This window comes from Puma concolor, chromosome E4 (assembly GCF_028749965.1).
Source record: "Puma concolor isolate L17-30 chromosome E4, mPumCon1.1.hap2, whole genome shotgun sequence".
NCBI classification, from domain to species: domain Eukaryota; kingdom Metazoa; phylum Chordata; class Mammalia; order Carnivora; family Felidae; genus Puma; species Puma concolor.
In genome coordinates this window covers 16,132,129-16,148,404 of record NC_141683.1, presented here as the reverse complement: position 1 = coordinate 16,148,404, position 16,276 = coordinate 16,132,129, and the positions used below count along the sequence as shown (strand labels likewise).

General features: G+C 37.9%; 1 protein-coding gene across 3 annotated transcripts in view; it reads right to left on the bottom strand.

Moving 5' to 3' along the window:
• The window catches only part of USH2A (usherin), a 734,839-nt gene that overhangs the window by 255,105 nt on the left and 463,458 nt on the right, over positions 1–16,276 (bottom strand). For all 3 annotated transcript variants that reach the window (XM_025927811.2, XM_086694483.1, XM_086694484.1), the window contains exons 39-40: positions 4,740–4,890; positions 4,004–4,146 (exon numbers count right to left, since the gene is read on the bottom strand). In XM_025927811.2, the coding sequence (XP_025783596.2) occupies positions 4,004–4,146; positions 4,740–4,890 (294 nt within the window). The remainder of the gene's footprint in view (positions 1–4,003; positions 4,147–4,739; positions 4,891–16,276) is intronic.

Sequence of the window (16,276 nt, the reverse complement as noted above, 5' to 3'; positions counted from 1 at the left end):
TGTCTCTTAGATTAGTGGTTACAAATATAAATGTGGGTGGCTCAGTCAGTTATACGTCCAACTTCGGGTCAAGTTATGATCTCAGGGTTTGTGGGTTCAAGCCCTGCATGGGGCTTTCTGCTGTCAGCACAGAGCTCACTTTGGATCCTCTGATCCCTCTCTCTGCCTCTTCCCTGCAGATGCTCTCTCCCTCTCTCTCAAAAATAAGTCAACATTTAAAAATATATATACAGATAGGGAGTTTTTAAACTTCAAATTTCATAAAACAATCAGATTTTTAAAGTCTTTTAAAAATATATGATAACGAAATGGCCTACTCTAGAACCAGTTTGTGTTTTTGTTTTGTTTTGGAAGGAGAAAAGTAATTTTTAGAAAACAATCTCATTTTGAGTAGGTTGATCTAATTGCCTGTGTATTCCATACATGTTTGTTGTTCAAATGTCTGAAATAAAGACATTTCACATTTCAATCTTGTTCCCTGAAAAACTTTGTGAGAAACAGATTTTCCAGCTTTTGATGGTCTAGGGAATCTACATTTTTAAAGAAAAGTGGGCCATCTCATATTTTACACAGGGCAGGATTTTAGTAGGCCAAAGGACAGACCCCCATGCTGAGGTTGCAGGAAACTTGCCCTTCCAGCGGCTCCAATTCCTATATGCCTATACTGCACAGAAAACCATTGTAAACACACAAGGGAAAGGGAGGAAAACAATCAGGAGCAATGGTTATTTCAGGTTAAAAAATACCAAAAATTTCAGTGGCTAGGTAAGTGTCTTCATGTTAGCAATCACACGTACCAAATCTAACAAAATCTTTTTTTTTTAAGATTTATTTATTTGTTTGTTTATTTTTTTGAGAGAGAGAGAGACAGAATGCAAGTGGGGGAGGGGCAGAGAGAGAGGGTAACACAGAATCCAAAGCAGGCTCCATGCTCTGAGCTGTCAGCACAGAGCCTGATGTGGGGCTCGAACCCATGAACTGTGAGATCACGACCTGAGCCGAAGCTGGCCACTTAACTGACTGAGTCACCCGGGCGCCCCAGGTCTAACACAATCTTCATGCATTTTTGCAAATTGCAGACATGCCAGGTTCTTGGACTGCCAGCAGCATGCAACACACACACACACACACACACACACACACACACACACACACACACACCAAAAACCATGAGTTGTTTGTATTTACCTGGTTGCAAATAGTCGAACACTACACTGACCAACTAGGCTGGAACAAACATCTTTTATTAACACACGTTTAACAGGATTTAAAATATTCATAGGAAATGTGCATTATTATTATTTGGCATCAGCACACTAGATTTTTAAAAATGCATGGAACTGGATATTGGTGGCACTCTGATAGAAATGACAAATTATTTGAAAAAAAAAATCTATTAAAATTCTTCACAACCCTTTTCTCTGCCCATGAGAACTTCTCTTTGCACTCAAGCATTTGTTTCTCTGTGTACAGTTCATTTCCTGCCTTGGTATCTCTTTCCGGTTTCAGCAGTGTCACAGGCTTGATGAAAATCACAGTCTTGCCATATCACACTAAAAACACTGCACTTGGTGACCTGTGTTGGCACCAGAAACTTTTGAGGCTTTGGTTGATGTAGAAAGGTGCATATTGATGGTATGAAATTTAAATGTAGGCATGAGGTGACTTCTCAGTTTTATTCTGTAAGACGGTATGTAGAGTTTTTATATTAGACATTGCACTTGGGCACCTGGGAGGGGCCGGTCAGGATCAAGTATGAAGCGCGATTCTCGCATGGAGCTGTCAGCATGGGTGGTTGCATGTGCAATGCTTTGAAACCTTGACAGAAAAACTGCTTGTGCCCAATGCCAATCACTCACTCTTTGTCAACTCAATTGCACATCCTTTCAGAAATGGCATCCATCTCCACGGACACCCAAAATATAGAGTACACTGCCATTATGTCTCAGGGGTAAGCATGCACTGGTAACTTAACCTGGAGGGGCAAAGGGCCAGCCTTTGGCTCTTTCATAATATATATGACTTTGCAGTGTGCACATGAAGCATACAAAGAAAGAAGTCATCAGTTTCAGGGAAAGGATTTAAATAAAAATGATGGCTTGGTTTCTTGGGTTAATACCTGCTATGTAATCATGTGTTACCAATTCTTAAGGAACATGAAGGGTTAATACTATTCCCTTCAAACCCAGTTCTAAAAATCACAAAGAAGGCAATGTCTTCAGTGCATGAAAATTCTAACCACATAGAGTCCATAGACTTGTTTTATGGTCACTTAAGGCAGGAGTAAGTTTGTTCAACAAAGAATGCTATGCTAGTTGGTACTTTGCAATGTTTTTTTACTTTATTTATGTGATAACTTCTTGCCTGTAGATAGAAGATCATGGCTTCTATTCAATGAGAATCACCCCTGAGGAAACTCAAGCGTTGCTCATTCTCTGTGGCCATAGAAATTGTGGGTGCCAAAAAGGGGACTGTTTCTCTTCTCTTCCAATGTGGCATTCTATGGAGTCATCCTCTCTGCAGTGGGCTGAATCATTAAATACTTTCAGTTAACCTTTATTGAGTGCCATCAAGTATGCTATATCTAAGAAGGAGGATTAGAAGCCTATTTTCAGTTGTTTTTAAAATAATGTTTCTTTAAAAATCTATTTTGAGTGTGAGCTCTCTAGTTCATAAATCTGCATACAGTCTGGTGACTAGGCTGCCAGGTTCCCTAGAGTGTGTGTGATGCTTCCCCTAAAAGGGGTGTAGGTGCATTGAGTGGTGCCTTAATGCTTTCTGGGTCTTGGGTGTCGTTTATTGCACTGTGCTGATAATTTACTAAATGGTACTCGAGAGACCACAAGGACTGGATGTGCCCTTGTAAAGTACCTAACCTGCTCCTAGGGAGTGATTACAAATTGGGAGAAATGGATGAAGTATTATATATTATTGTTCTTCATGGCCTTTTCAAAAAAAATAAAGTAAGCTTTAAGGAAGGTAAATAGTTCTGATTCTATCTCATTTGATGTCTTATCCTTACTAAAATAATATAATTAAGGGTATTGTAGCAATAAAAGAATCTACTTAATATACAATTGAGATTCTTTCAAATACCATATCTTTTGATTAATATCTAGCCTTTTGAAAGTCACTTGGGTCCTCATTGGATATAGAGCCAGAATGGCAATTGGCCAACAGAACAACATCTTCTAAGAAGCCTCTGATTAAAAGACTTGACAAGATTAACCCTAAAAACCTCAATGTTCAAAAATACAGTGTCCTCATTCACTCCATATAGCTTGATTTAATTTCAAACTTTTCTAAAAACAAAAATTATACTTCCATATATATATATATGCCCCTATAGAGGTCATTTATATAAAACTAAGCATTATAGCCAAATATTTATTTTCTATATATAACCTAGTAAAAACCTATATATGAGAACATAACTCTTTCGTGACAGACTCGAAAGCCTCTTAATTGATTGTATAAGGCAATCCCAATCTAGTCTTCGTAATAGTGAAGAACCATTGTTATCAGATTATATTTCTCTATTCTGAAGTCTGTCTTTCAGGTGTGACTAAAAGTATAATGGGATCTGTTTCCAGGAAAAGGTATAATGACACGTTAAGCATCTTCATGAAGCAAGACCCCTATTTCATGTTCTTCTGCCTGTCAGGATTCCTCCAAAGCAGAGTACTTTGAGTGGAAGATGATAACTTTCCTCTTGTAGGACACCTAGATGTACCCTGAAGGATAGAATGGGGCCATGCCATAATTTATTGCGAATTCCTTCTTCCTGTAGTAATTTTTCTTCTGAAGGCCTCACCCTCAAAATCCCCCAAGCCCCCATTTTTCTTCTTTCTGGAAGTCTGACTATCCTTGGCCTAGAAAAGATTATTGTCACTAAATGTCAAGAAAACAGGGGAGGCTTACTTCTCTGTTTTGGAAAAACTGAAGACATTTAATAGTCCCTAATGTAGACGACATTTGGCTGTGTATTGTTCAGACCACTTACTGTCCTCTGTGGTCACGAACAGAATCCAGGAACTATGCGCACTGCCAAATCCATTGGAGGCAACCAAGCGAAACTCATATTCTGTGTACGGTTGGAGATCTCTCACTTCATAGCTTAACGATGCAGAAGGATTGGAAAATAACCTACATAGGAAAGAAATGTTAATTAGGAAGCTTTAGACATTCAAAGAAATAAAAACAAGTAAAATCTTACTGCAAGGAATTTTCAGAGAATGTCAAATTCCAGGCAAGTACTGCAATTTTCTGTTGTCACAGGAGATCTCTCTTAAAATAAGGAGCCACTTGGCTGAGGGCTTGTAATATTGCATTTATATGAGATGTAAATTCTAGTGGTATTGAGAAAATTCTAGTCTACTATTGAGGCTGATTGCCATGTGGAATTTGTAGACTAAGTATTATAATTTTGTATCTACAGTTCAGATAGCATTTCTTTTTTTAGTTCAGGTGTATGTCTGCTTTATGCAATACCTATGCCCATGAAAAGTTAAAGGTGAAGAAATCCTATATTAATGCTATATAAATGGAAAATAGATAATTTTGCTGAGCAAATAATTATGTCCTAAGGAATTGCTTGTCTTTTATTTGAACTTTTAAAAGGTGGCCTTTATTTGTTGCGAATGAGAACTGACCTATTCACAAATTAAGGTAAAGTAAGTTATGTCCATAACATATAATCCAGGTGACAGTTAGGAGGATAGACAAAGTAACAGGCTCACTCTAGATATCCATGGGTGGAGTGGCCGGGCCTCATCTGGAGTTGGTATCTGGGAGAGCCGGGAGCGTTGTTACGAGCTGGTGTAGACCAGACAACCTGAAGACTGGTTGGAGTGGCAGATGAAAGCCTCGGAGGCAACACGCCATCTGGAGCTGTCGAAAAACACAGATGAATTAGAGCAGAGAAAACTGTGGAGAACATATGTTGGATGGAATCGAAATGCTCCATATACTGGAAAAACTGTTCCTCAGGATCAACAACAATGTTAAACATGGTCCATTTAATTTAACATTTTCATTCCTGAACTACTGTACTTCCTTATTGTTCATTTCAACACAATTACGTTAGTATTTCAACCTGAAAAGCCAGCCCCCAAACAGCAAGACAAATGAACATGCAGCACATCCCCACCTGTACTTCTGTTTATCTAATTGAAAACATGTAGGGAACTTAGTGAACCAAATATTAAAGTAACTTTTTAAATTAACTCTTTCCTCAGCAATCAAGCAATCAAACAGTCAAGGAGTCCAGATCTTTTCTTTCTCTCATCGATTATCACCCATTGCCACTTAATCCCGCTTCTACTCATGATCACAACTGGCTTTCTTTCTTTCTTTTTTTTTTTTTTTTGGTGTTTTGAGGATGGTTTATTAAAATTGTATTTTCTACAATATTAAGTACACACGGTTGGCTGAAAATAGCACATTGCAGGTGTAATTCTCACTTAACGAAAACATAAAAACTGAAGTTCCTTCCCAATGTGCTTTATACAGTCAGTTGCCCTTATTCAAATACGTGGTGAGTTGAAGCATACATGTTGCTTTTCCTAGTCTGGTTGAATCTCTGGCAAATTTTTCCTGAATTCAGCCTGTCTGCTTGATATAATCTATCAGGGAATTCTATTTGAATAGTTCTACGAGGTCTAACAGGAATGAAGGAAACTAAAGTCCATTCGACTTAAAAAAAATGACAAGATGAGTCTGATTACTAAATTAATTTTTCCAACAGGTATAACTTGAATGAAACTATCATATAAAAATTTGTTCCAAAGCTAGTCAGAAGCAAAGCTCTGTGACTTCAGGAGAATCAAGAATCACCTAATGGCTCTCAGCGTATGTTTCTTACCTTTGGGATGGGGACAGTTTTCCTTTGCAGGATTGTTGCGAAGATCAGAAGTGATGTAAATAAAGCACCTTGTTTTGGGTCCTGGTAATGATTAGTTAGTTGTTGTTTTTGTGGTGATGATGATGATGATGATGATGACATCGGACTGATCTGAACTTTCTTTAGCATAATTTAGGTGCTAAGATACTGTAAGTTTTCAGGAACATCCTAATTTTAATATAAGCTTCTTTTTTAAAAAGTTTATTTCTTTTTGAGGGAGGGAGAGAGAGAGAGAGCACAGGCACAAACAGCGGAAGGGCAGAGAGAAGGAGAGACAGAATGCCAAGTAGGTTCTGCACCATCGACACAGAGCCTGATGCGGGGCTCGAACCCATGAACTGTGAGATTATGACCTGAGCTGAGATCAAGAGTCGAATGTTTGAACAACTGAACTTTCCAAGTGTCCTGTAATGTAAGTTTCTAATTGCCAAGGATTACTAGAAGCCATTGGTGAGGAAGGGGAAGGGATTACAATAATTAAAATACCCAACAGCGTTCATTTTCAACTTCTTTTTATACACAACCTTATTTAGTGTGTGATTTTATATACTTTCCCCCTCAGGAGAACCTGCCTGTGAACTAGGAAGCTAATGAATGGCCAGTGATGGGAAAAGACGAATTACATGATGTGATTCATCAATCTGTTGTAAGGGTCGAGTTCATCGATAATCCACTAATTTATTCAATAAGCATTTATTGAGCCTCTACTCTGTGCAAAGTATTCTTTGTGTGGAGGGGGAATAACACCGAGTAAAACAGATATGGCCCTTGACCCTATGGAACTTACATGTAAACAGAGGGAGCAAGCATTAAGCAAATGGGTACCTAAGATCACACCGGGTAGATAAGCTCAAGAGAAAAATAAAGCAGGGTAAGGGAAGAGAAAATGAAAGGGAGTGTGCCATTTTATTGTTAAGTAACAATTCAGATTGGATAGGAAAGCCATAGGAAGAACATGTCATTAGGTGACATTTGAGCAGAGACCTCAGTGACCATGAAAATGTCTGGAATGAAGGGCAACCCATCCACAGAGGGCAGTAAGCACAACGGCAGTGAGAGGGGAAAGTACTAGTTGTGTTTAAGGCACAGTGGAGACACCAAAGTGTCTGGAAATAGGCCAAGGAGAGGGAAAGGAAAAGAGTTTGGAGGGACAGGCAGGGTCTAGATCCCTCCAGATGCCTTCTAGTTCTAGGCTTTGAAAATCATACTAAAGACTTTGGGTTTCATTTGAAATGGATTTGTAGGCCATTGCAGGGTTTTAATACAGGACACGACATAATTTGGAACCTATAAAGACTACTCTATGCTAATGGGGGGGGGTGAGGGTAGACAAGGGAATCACCTATTATAGCAATCCAGGTAAAAGATGACAATAGCATGGATTCCAGTGACAGCAGCAGAGGTGGTGATATATTCTGCTGACCAAGTGGGTATGGATGGTATTTTGCTAAGAGAAAATAAGGGAGTGAAAGATGATGTCAGTGTGTTTAGCCTAACTGTCCAGGTGAATGGTGGTGCCATTACTGATCTGAGGAACGCTGAGGGGAGAAATCAGTTATGGGGCGGGGATCAGTTCTGTTTCGTCCATGTTACATGGGAAAGGCACAAATTCATCTCTAGTGGGGACATCAAGGAAGAAGTGGGAGGTATGAGTTTGGATAAGAGTTGTGGATGAAGGCGTGTGGTATGTAACAGCTGAGATTTGATGAAATAACCTAGGAGGTGAATGTAGGTAGAGTGAGTGCAGAAGAGGTCTGTGAACTGAGCCATGAGGTCCCCCAACATTTTGAGGTCAGGAGGAAGGTTCTACCACAAAGGAGGCATAAAGGAGTGGTCAGTGAGGGAAGACAACTTAGAGAAGGTGTAGCCTGCAAGTCAAGTAAAGAAAGCATATCAAAAAGGACTGATCAACTCTGCGAAACATGCTGACAGTTTAAGGCATGAGACTGAGAATTATATTTTGCATTTGGCCAACACTGGAGGTGTTTGGTGACCTTGCCAAGAATAGATGTGTGCAGTGATGGGTGTGGCAGCATGACTGGAGATGGTTGAGGAGACAATGACAGGGCAGAGAAGGAGGAAATAGTGAGTACAGGCAACTCTTCTGAGGGATTTTGTTCTAAAGGGGAGTAGAAAATAGGGCAGCATTTAAAGAAGCTTATGTAATTAAGGAAGGTGTTCTAAAAACTGGGAGATGCTAAAGTGTATACACACTTACTAGAAAGATCCAGAAGATATTTGGGGAAATGATGTAGCAGAAGGAAGAGTAATGGCCAGAGCAAATTCCTTGTGTTGGGAGAGACAGAGAGATAAGCTAGGGCACAATGGCTGTTGAATAGAGCAGGAATGGTACACCCATTGTGCAGAAGCGAATGCAGGGACAGGCAATTCAGAGAGAGAGGTAGATTTATTGATGGAAAAACACCAAGGATCTCTCCTGATGGACTCCATTTTCTCAGTGAGCAAAATAAAAGCAAAGGCATCAACTCAGTGCTAATGTGTGAGAGGGAATCATATGCTTTAAGAGAGATGAAACGAGAGGCGCCTGGGTGGCTCAGTCAGTTGAGCATCTGACTCTTGGTTTTGGCTCTCCGGTCATGATTTCATGGTTTCATGGGATCATGTTCCACATAGGGCTCTGCACTGACAGTGCAGAGCCTACTTAGAATTCTCTCTCTCCCTTTTTCTTTGCCCCTCACCTGCTTGCTCTCTCTCTCTCTCTCTCTCTCTCTCTCTCTCTCAAAAAAATAAACACTAAAACAAAAACAAAACAGAGAAATGAAATGGTATAAAATTGCTCCCTCAGTTAGTAGCCTAGGAAATGCAGTAGAACTGTTGTCCAGGGCCTCGTATCCCATTATCCACTGTTAGTAAAGACTTACTACCTGATAATTTATCTGTGAACACAAATAGGTTTAACACTGATTATCTCTTATTTGCTATATGTTTTTTTAACTGATTCATAATAAACGAACATACATTGAAAGAGCATGGGCGATAAGTAAAGTACAAAATTGTGTATAATGTAGCACATATAGTTATGTCCCTAATTTGACTGTTTTCTTATCTAATTTTTCTGTGTCAAGGAATGTAATATCATCAACAACCCAAATTCGGAAAAAAAAAAAAAAACAGTTTGGATAAGTCATGGACATGAAAAAAATAGAGCTTTAAATAAATACACAAAAATCCATTCATGTGTTAAAAACTGCATTACCATGCTTTAAGAAGGGAGAATTGCCCCAAACTAGGCTCCCTAATAGTAATATAGTATCCTGGGTTCTTTTCTGAGTGTTAACATCAAAAAAAGCACCCCATTAAATTGGTCATACTCTGCTTGTATAAAATTGCAAAATATTTCCAAACAGAGTGATCATCTTATATTATTTACATACAACTATTCATTTTGTCTGCTTCTGGAAACACTGAATTCTGGAAACCTTTCCTTCCCCTTTAGTTAACCCCTTTTATCCTAGACCTATTCCGTAGAGGCTCCTTAGCACCAAAGCAATAACTGGGAACTATAGCCATAATTCCACCTCTGGTTCCTTAACACAAGAGCCGTGTATCTATCAGCTTGATATATTGTCTCCAAGATGCTATGTTGCTCAAAAAGCTTCTCTCCAGTTTAATATGACCCTCACGGGGCAAGCACTCCACAGACAACCTCCTGAATCAACACATCTTGTCCAGTAAATACTAATTCTACACGGCAAGTGGATAAAACAGCTACCCCAATCTATAAATTCAAAGGAAGGGAGTTTTTTAATAAAATTTCAAATTTAACCGTTTTTGGAAGGCAAAATGAATACAACACATTAAGCCATAAATTAAATCATGGGTTGGATGAGTCTAGATGCTATAATCTTTTAAATGTATGATTTTATTAAACTTTTAAATGATGTGCACTTGTGGATTCTTCTCTGTCTAAAAAAACCCCCAAAACAAACAGCATTCCCTAAACTTTTGCTTCTTACAAATTTATAGATCTCTGAGGGGAGCTCTAAAAAGCAAAAACAGAAGCTTTTTTCTTTTTTCCATGTGACTGGTGACTACCAAGGTTGCAGTGGTCAGAAGAGGAAACTTTTGGGGAGAAAATGAATTCGATATACTTCTCATATGCACCAATTTCTCAGGACAGCTACTAACTTGTTACAGTGTGTTTTTGGGTATATGTGTGTGCATTTAAAATACTGGAATAAAATACTGCATTAAAATATAGAAGAAATCTATGTTTTGTATTAAACTCAAATCTATAATAAAATATATCAGGGGCACCTGGGCGGCTCAGTTGGTTGTGTCCAACTCTTGGTTTCGGGTCAGGTCATAATCTCACGGCTTGTGAGATCGAACTCCACGCTGGGCTCTGCGCTGACAGTGTGGAGTCTGCTTAAGATTGTCTCTCTCCCTCTCTCTCTGCCCCTCCCTTGATTGCTGCCTCTCTCTCTCTCTCTCTCTCTCTCTCTCTCTCTGTCAAAATAAATAAACATTAAAAAAATATACATCAAATGCCACTCTGCACAAGATTCTTTGCTGGGGGAGGGGAAAGGGCAGGTAGAGAGAAACGGGGGGTTAGACCATCTACTTTATATTTAGTAGAGAGATAAGACATGACTCAAATATTATAACACAGAATGTGTAAATAGCATAGAAGACGTATTAGTGCTTCCAGAGTTTCAGAAGTCGGAAACTCGCATCCAAATGTGTACAGGACCTTGCCTTTCAAAGGAACAGGCCTTGAAAAGGCATTGCCACGGGAGCACTGTGAGATTGTTCAAATCAGGTAATTGTGTTCTCAGCCTGATTCCAGGGCCTAGAACTTCATCAACTCTGCCCATGCTCATTCCGAGCCGACATGATGCCTCTTCCTGGCTTCACTTGGAATCTGGCTCCAGCCTTGCCCGTACTACCCCCACTCCCCCCACTCCCCCCACTTTAGAGGTTAGATTGTTGACATCCCCATTCAGGTTCCCCTGTTTACATAACAGGAGGGAAACCATGTCCTTTTTATGTACACGCATCCTGGCTGCACGATCGAACGGCCTGGCATGTATTCAAAATCCTTGCATTACACACTTCCTCCCATTTTCTGAAATAGCTATACATGAGCAAGGACTTTAAATGCTAGTTTCCAGAATGGAAAATTAAAGTTCAGACACATACATTGAGTCGTTGAGTCATGAACAAATTGAAAACAGAAGGCAAGACTCAATTTCCAGTCACTAAACCATATGTCATTAAAAAAAGATATTAATTATGAGGAAAATGCAGATGTGCTAACAAATGGACAGTCAACCTTGAGCACAAGGATGTACAAATAGAGCAGCATTAAATAGTGGCAAGTAGATTAAAATAGATTTCATGTTTGCAAAACAGTTTCTCATAAAATCTGACTTTCTGAACACATACTTTGTGCCAGGTTGTTTTTTTTAAACATAATTATTTCTAATCCTAAGAATTACACTACAGAATTGTGGTGTTATCTCTTTGTAGTATAGATAAAGAGTCTGAAGCTCAGAGAGGTTGCATCTTTTATCTCAAACCACACAAAAAAAGTGGTTACTGGCAGGATAAAGACTTGGTGCTCTGAATTCTATACCGCAAAACAGCACATTACAGTAAGTGACTGATCCTAGATGATAAATATTAAATTTTTTAAGTGAGCACAAAAGCAAACCATTTATAATAGTAAGTACATTCGTTTTAGTAAAGATTGGGTTTATTTTTTTCTCTAAGTCATATCCTTTAACAGTTCTTTCCTGGTCTTGTTCATCCCCCACAAGGAACCTGATACAGAACTACTTATCTGAATTCACTAGTCCTCTGAAATTAGCCAAAGCCCACAGAAATTCAATGAAATACAAAACAGAGTCTTCATGTTAGTTAGAAAAATTAAGTGTTATAGATAGGTATGCCATGGAATTTACTTTTGACTGTAGAGTGCTAAAAATAAGACAAGAGCATTTTTAAATGTGGAGTGCAGGTAGCTTAAAGGCCACCACCAAATACAGGATTCTTGCCTAAAACATCCCAGACAGGTGACATTCAGGCCTCTGTGTGTTCATTACCAGTGACAGGAAAATAGTTGTTTTGCAAGTTGCCTCATGACATTATCGGACATTTCTTATTGTTGGTGTGCTCCTTCTGATACAGAACTAAAAAAATTATATCACTTCTACAACACTTAGGGTGAATATAATCTTTTGTCCACATCAGGACCTCTGAGAGTGAAACAGCATACTCTAAATAATTAACAGGGCTTAATTAAGCTGCGGCAGTTATAAATTGCAACGGGCATGGGCAATGGGTGCTGGTCATGCTCACACTGTACTCTTTAGGACCCTGTCTTGGTCATACTGACCCCTGAGAACAAGCCTCTGCCACCATCATGGGACAGAACTTCAGGCATGTTTAAGTGGTTGTCTTCTCCTCCACTGAAGTTCCCCATTTCAGGCTACGCATTGCTGCTTCCCCCAACCAGTTTCCAGGATTCCTCAACCATTATCTAGCCATGGTACCTGACTTGGAAGTGTTCTAATTTGATAACATATCTTCAAAAATATGGAGCCTTATACCTAAACTGAACACTCTGTGCATTCTGACCAGAGCACATCACAGGGAAGCTCCCAGCTTTCCTTTCCTCAAGGGATGTTGCTAAAAACTCACTAAGAATCTTAAGTCTGGCCTGCTTAATATTGGAGTTCATCAATGTTACTCAGATTGGCTATACAGTTGATTCAAAATGATCTTATGGATAGGTAAAAATGCAAGATCAATCATTTTGCAACAAGCAGGCAGAATCTGAGAGGAATGTTATTAAAGAAACAAAGTATTTAAGGGGATAACTGTAGTGTCCAGCAGAGTGCTTCCTTTACAGAAGATATCCTACAAAAATGTATGGATGGATGAATGAATGGGTGGATAGATGGGCTTGTTGGTAGAGAGTGAGTTCTGCAGAAAAATATCTTTCCGCTCTGACTCAATAATTCTTAGGTTCCACCCCACATTTTCCATTTACAAATAAAACCTCAATGACCTGAAAATGAATACTTTTTTAGCATAAAAGATTAATTGCTTGGAGACTACTAACACAGCAGCGATATCAAGTTAGATCTGAACTACTACTTTATAGTGCATTCACTTTATCATTTATTTGTCTCAATGCCCCATATCGCAGATGTGCAAACTGAGGTTAGAAAGGTCAAACAACCAATCTGAACTATATGACTAACAGAATGGCAACGTACAGCCTCACGTGTCTGTTGTTTCCAAGACTGTAATTCACCTCTCAACACCAACTTGAATCTTAAATTTAAGTCTAACCGTGGCTTTTCCCCATAACACCAAAGTAATGGTAATATAAATTACTTAAAAGCAGAGATCTTACTTTTTGTGTCTTATGTAACCTAGGGCACTGACAAAATTTTGAGAATTTAGTATTGCTTATCAAAGAAATGTTAAACAAATGCTAACAATCCGTTTCTATAGAGTTAACACGACCCCTTTTTTAAAGTATGCATTTACGTATAAAATACATGTTCATGATAGAAAATTTGAAAATTACCAACCAAAGAAAGCAGGTATACATAATTACATGACCCGGAGATATCCATTCTTACACTCTTCTAGATTATCTCACCTGTCTTCTATACAAGTGTATCTATACATAATATTTTTAAATGATTAAGCTAAATATGTTAAATAAATTATTTTGAAAACTTTGTTTGCTTTACAATACTAGGTGAAAACTCTATGCTATTGACTCATGTTTTGGTAACATGACTTTACAAAATAATTGCAGGTGATATTTTTACAGATATGGAATATTAACAAAGCTGATATTGATGGATCAAAAACTTGATTGATTTGAAATACCTATGTATATTGATTGTATCATATATATACATTAACATACAGTGTTATATTAGTCTCAGGTATACAATACAATGATTTAATAATTCTGTATATTACTCAGTTTTCACCATGATAAGTATACTCATCATCTGTCAGCAAGCAACATTATTACGATATTATCGGCTCTATTCCCTATGTTGTACTTTTCATCTCGATGAATTACTCATTTTGTAACTGGAAGTTTGTACCTCTTAATTCCCTTTATCTGTTTCACCTATCCCCTGACCCACCTCCCCTCTGGCAACCACCAGTTCTGTTTGTTTGTTTCTTAAATTCCACTTAAGGGTGAAATCATATGCTTATTTCACTTAGCATTATACTCCCTAGGTTCATCCATGTTGTTGCAAATGGCAAAGTCTTATTCTTTTTCATGGCTGAGTAATATTCCATTCATCTTCTTTATTCACTAATCTATAGATGGACTCTTGGGTTGTTTCCATATCTTTGCTATTGTAAATAATCCTACAATGAACCTAGGGTGCATACAGCTTTTTGAATTAGCGTTTTCATTTTCTTTTTTTTTTTTTTTTTAATTTTTTTTTTTCCAACGTTTATTTATTTTTGGGACAGAGAGAGACAGAGCATGAACGGGGGAGGGGCAGAGAGAGAGGGAGACACAGAATCGGAAACAGGCTCCAGGCTCTGAGCCATCAGCCCAGAGCCTGACGCGGGGCTCGAACTCCCGGACCGCGAGATCGTAACCTGGCTGAAGTCGGACGCTTAACCGACTGCGCCACCCAGGCGCCCCGCGTTTTCATTTTCTGTGGGTAAATAGCCAGTAGTGGAAATGCTAGATCATATGGTATTTCCATTTTTAATGTTTTTCTCTATTCTGTTTTCTACAGTGGCTGCACCAATATGCATTCCCACCAACAGGAGAAGGCAGTTGGCTATACTCATGGGAGTACTGGGGGCTAGATAATTAAAGCCAAAACATGGACTATAATTAAAATATTAAATATAGGTTTACTGGCTATTTAATATTTCTTAGTTTCTAAAATGTTTGTTAATGCATTTTGCCCAACTAAAACTTTTTAAAATCTTTGATAAGCTTTTTATTACATCAGATAGTCCTGAATATTTTGGGCAATTGCCACTCTCTTATTTGAGTCCAGTTAGCTCTTTAAACATTTTTAACTTAAATGGCTTATTACCAACTTCTTGAAATGTTTTTATTTAGAGTTCGTTTTAGCTAAAGCATAGAACAAATGTCTGTGCACTGGTAAAGAGCCATCAGACCTGAGTTCAAATACTGATTCTGCTATTTAGCTGTTGAACAAATACCTTAACCTCTCTGTGCCTCAGTTTTCTCATCAATACAATAAGGATAAAAACTTCATAGAGTTGAATTGCAAGGATTAAATAAGATAATGTCTTATTTACATAATAAAATAAGGTAGACACTGTAAATACTATATGTTTGCAATTGTTATGATCCTGAACTTGTCTGTTATTCACACCATCATGAACACCTTCATAGGTTATTCCATAGAACACACTTTAGGCAAGTGTCACTGAGTTTATTAGTCTCACTCAGTTTATTACTATTTAGTGGCTAAAACAGTCCAACCAATCACTTTATAGCCCACACCACAGCAAAGATTGTAGACGTGATAGAAATTCAGTATGTTTGGGAAATTTTTATGTTCGTGGTTGATTGTAAGCTACTTGAGGACAAGGAGTGTACATTATTATTTGTTTTCTGTTTTTAATTTTCTTCACCAGCCTTGACAACTTTGCAGTGAGCTCTCTCTCAATGATTTTTTGCAACAACAACCATATTTCTGAAAGAAGTAGATCTGATCCTGCACTATTTTGTAAGCCCTTTAAGCATTCACAATATTTAGAAAATGCATGTTCTGATGATACCCATTAAAGAGCTTAAAGTGCCCAGCTATCTTAATTTTGATCAGCTTAGTAACTGATTTTTACCTCATCAAACAGATGAGCCATGAAACTGAAGATCTCATTACATTTTAGTCAAAAAGACTGGAAAAATATTTTTCATTCATAATTTATAATTAACATTCCCCAATTTATTTTACATACATTATCTTGGAATATCTAAAGTATCCTCTTGATATAAGTAGTATTATTTCCCTCATTTTATAGATAAATGTACATTTAGAGATGTTAAATATCTTTGGTTGGCTCAGATCCAGATTGTGCTGTTAACCATACCCTACTTTATATAAGGAGAATTAACGTTAGGCTAGGAGTCATATGATCTGAAGGTAAAGTTTATTTTGTTTTATTTTATGGAGATAAAGTTTAATTTTGAGAAGAGGAGAACTTATTGAGATGCTTTGGTGACACAGAAATTGTCAAAAGCTTAGAAAACTAAACTAAATACATTAGCATATGTTAAAATATTATGAAACATAATATTTTGGCTAATTAAGAAAACTCTTGAATTTTCATTTCAAAACATAATCACAATTAACGTTTAAATGCACCTAC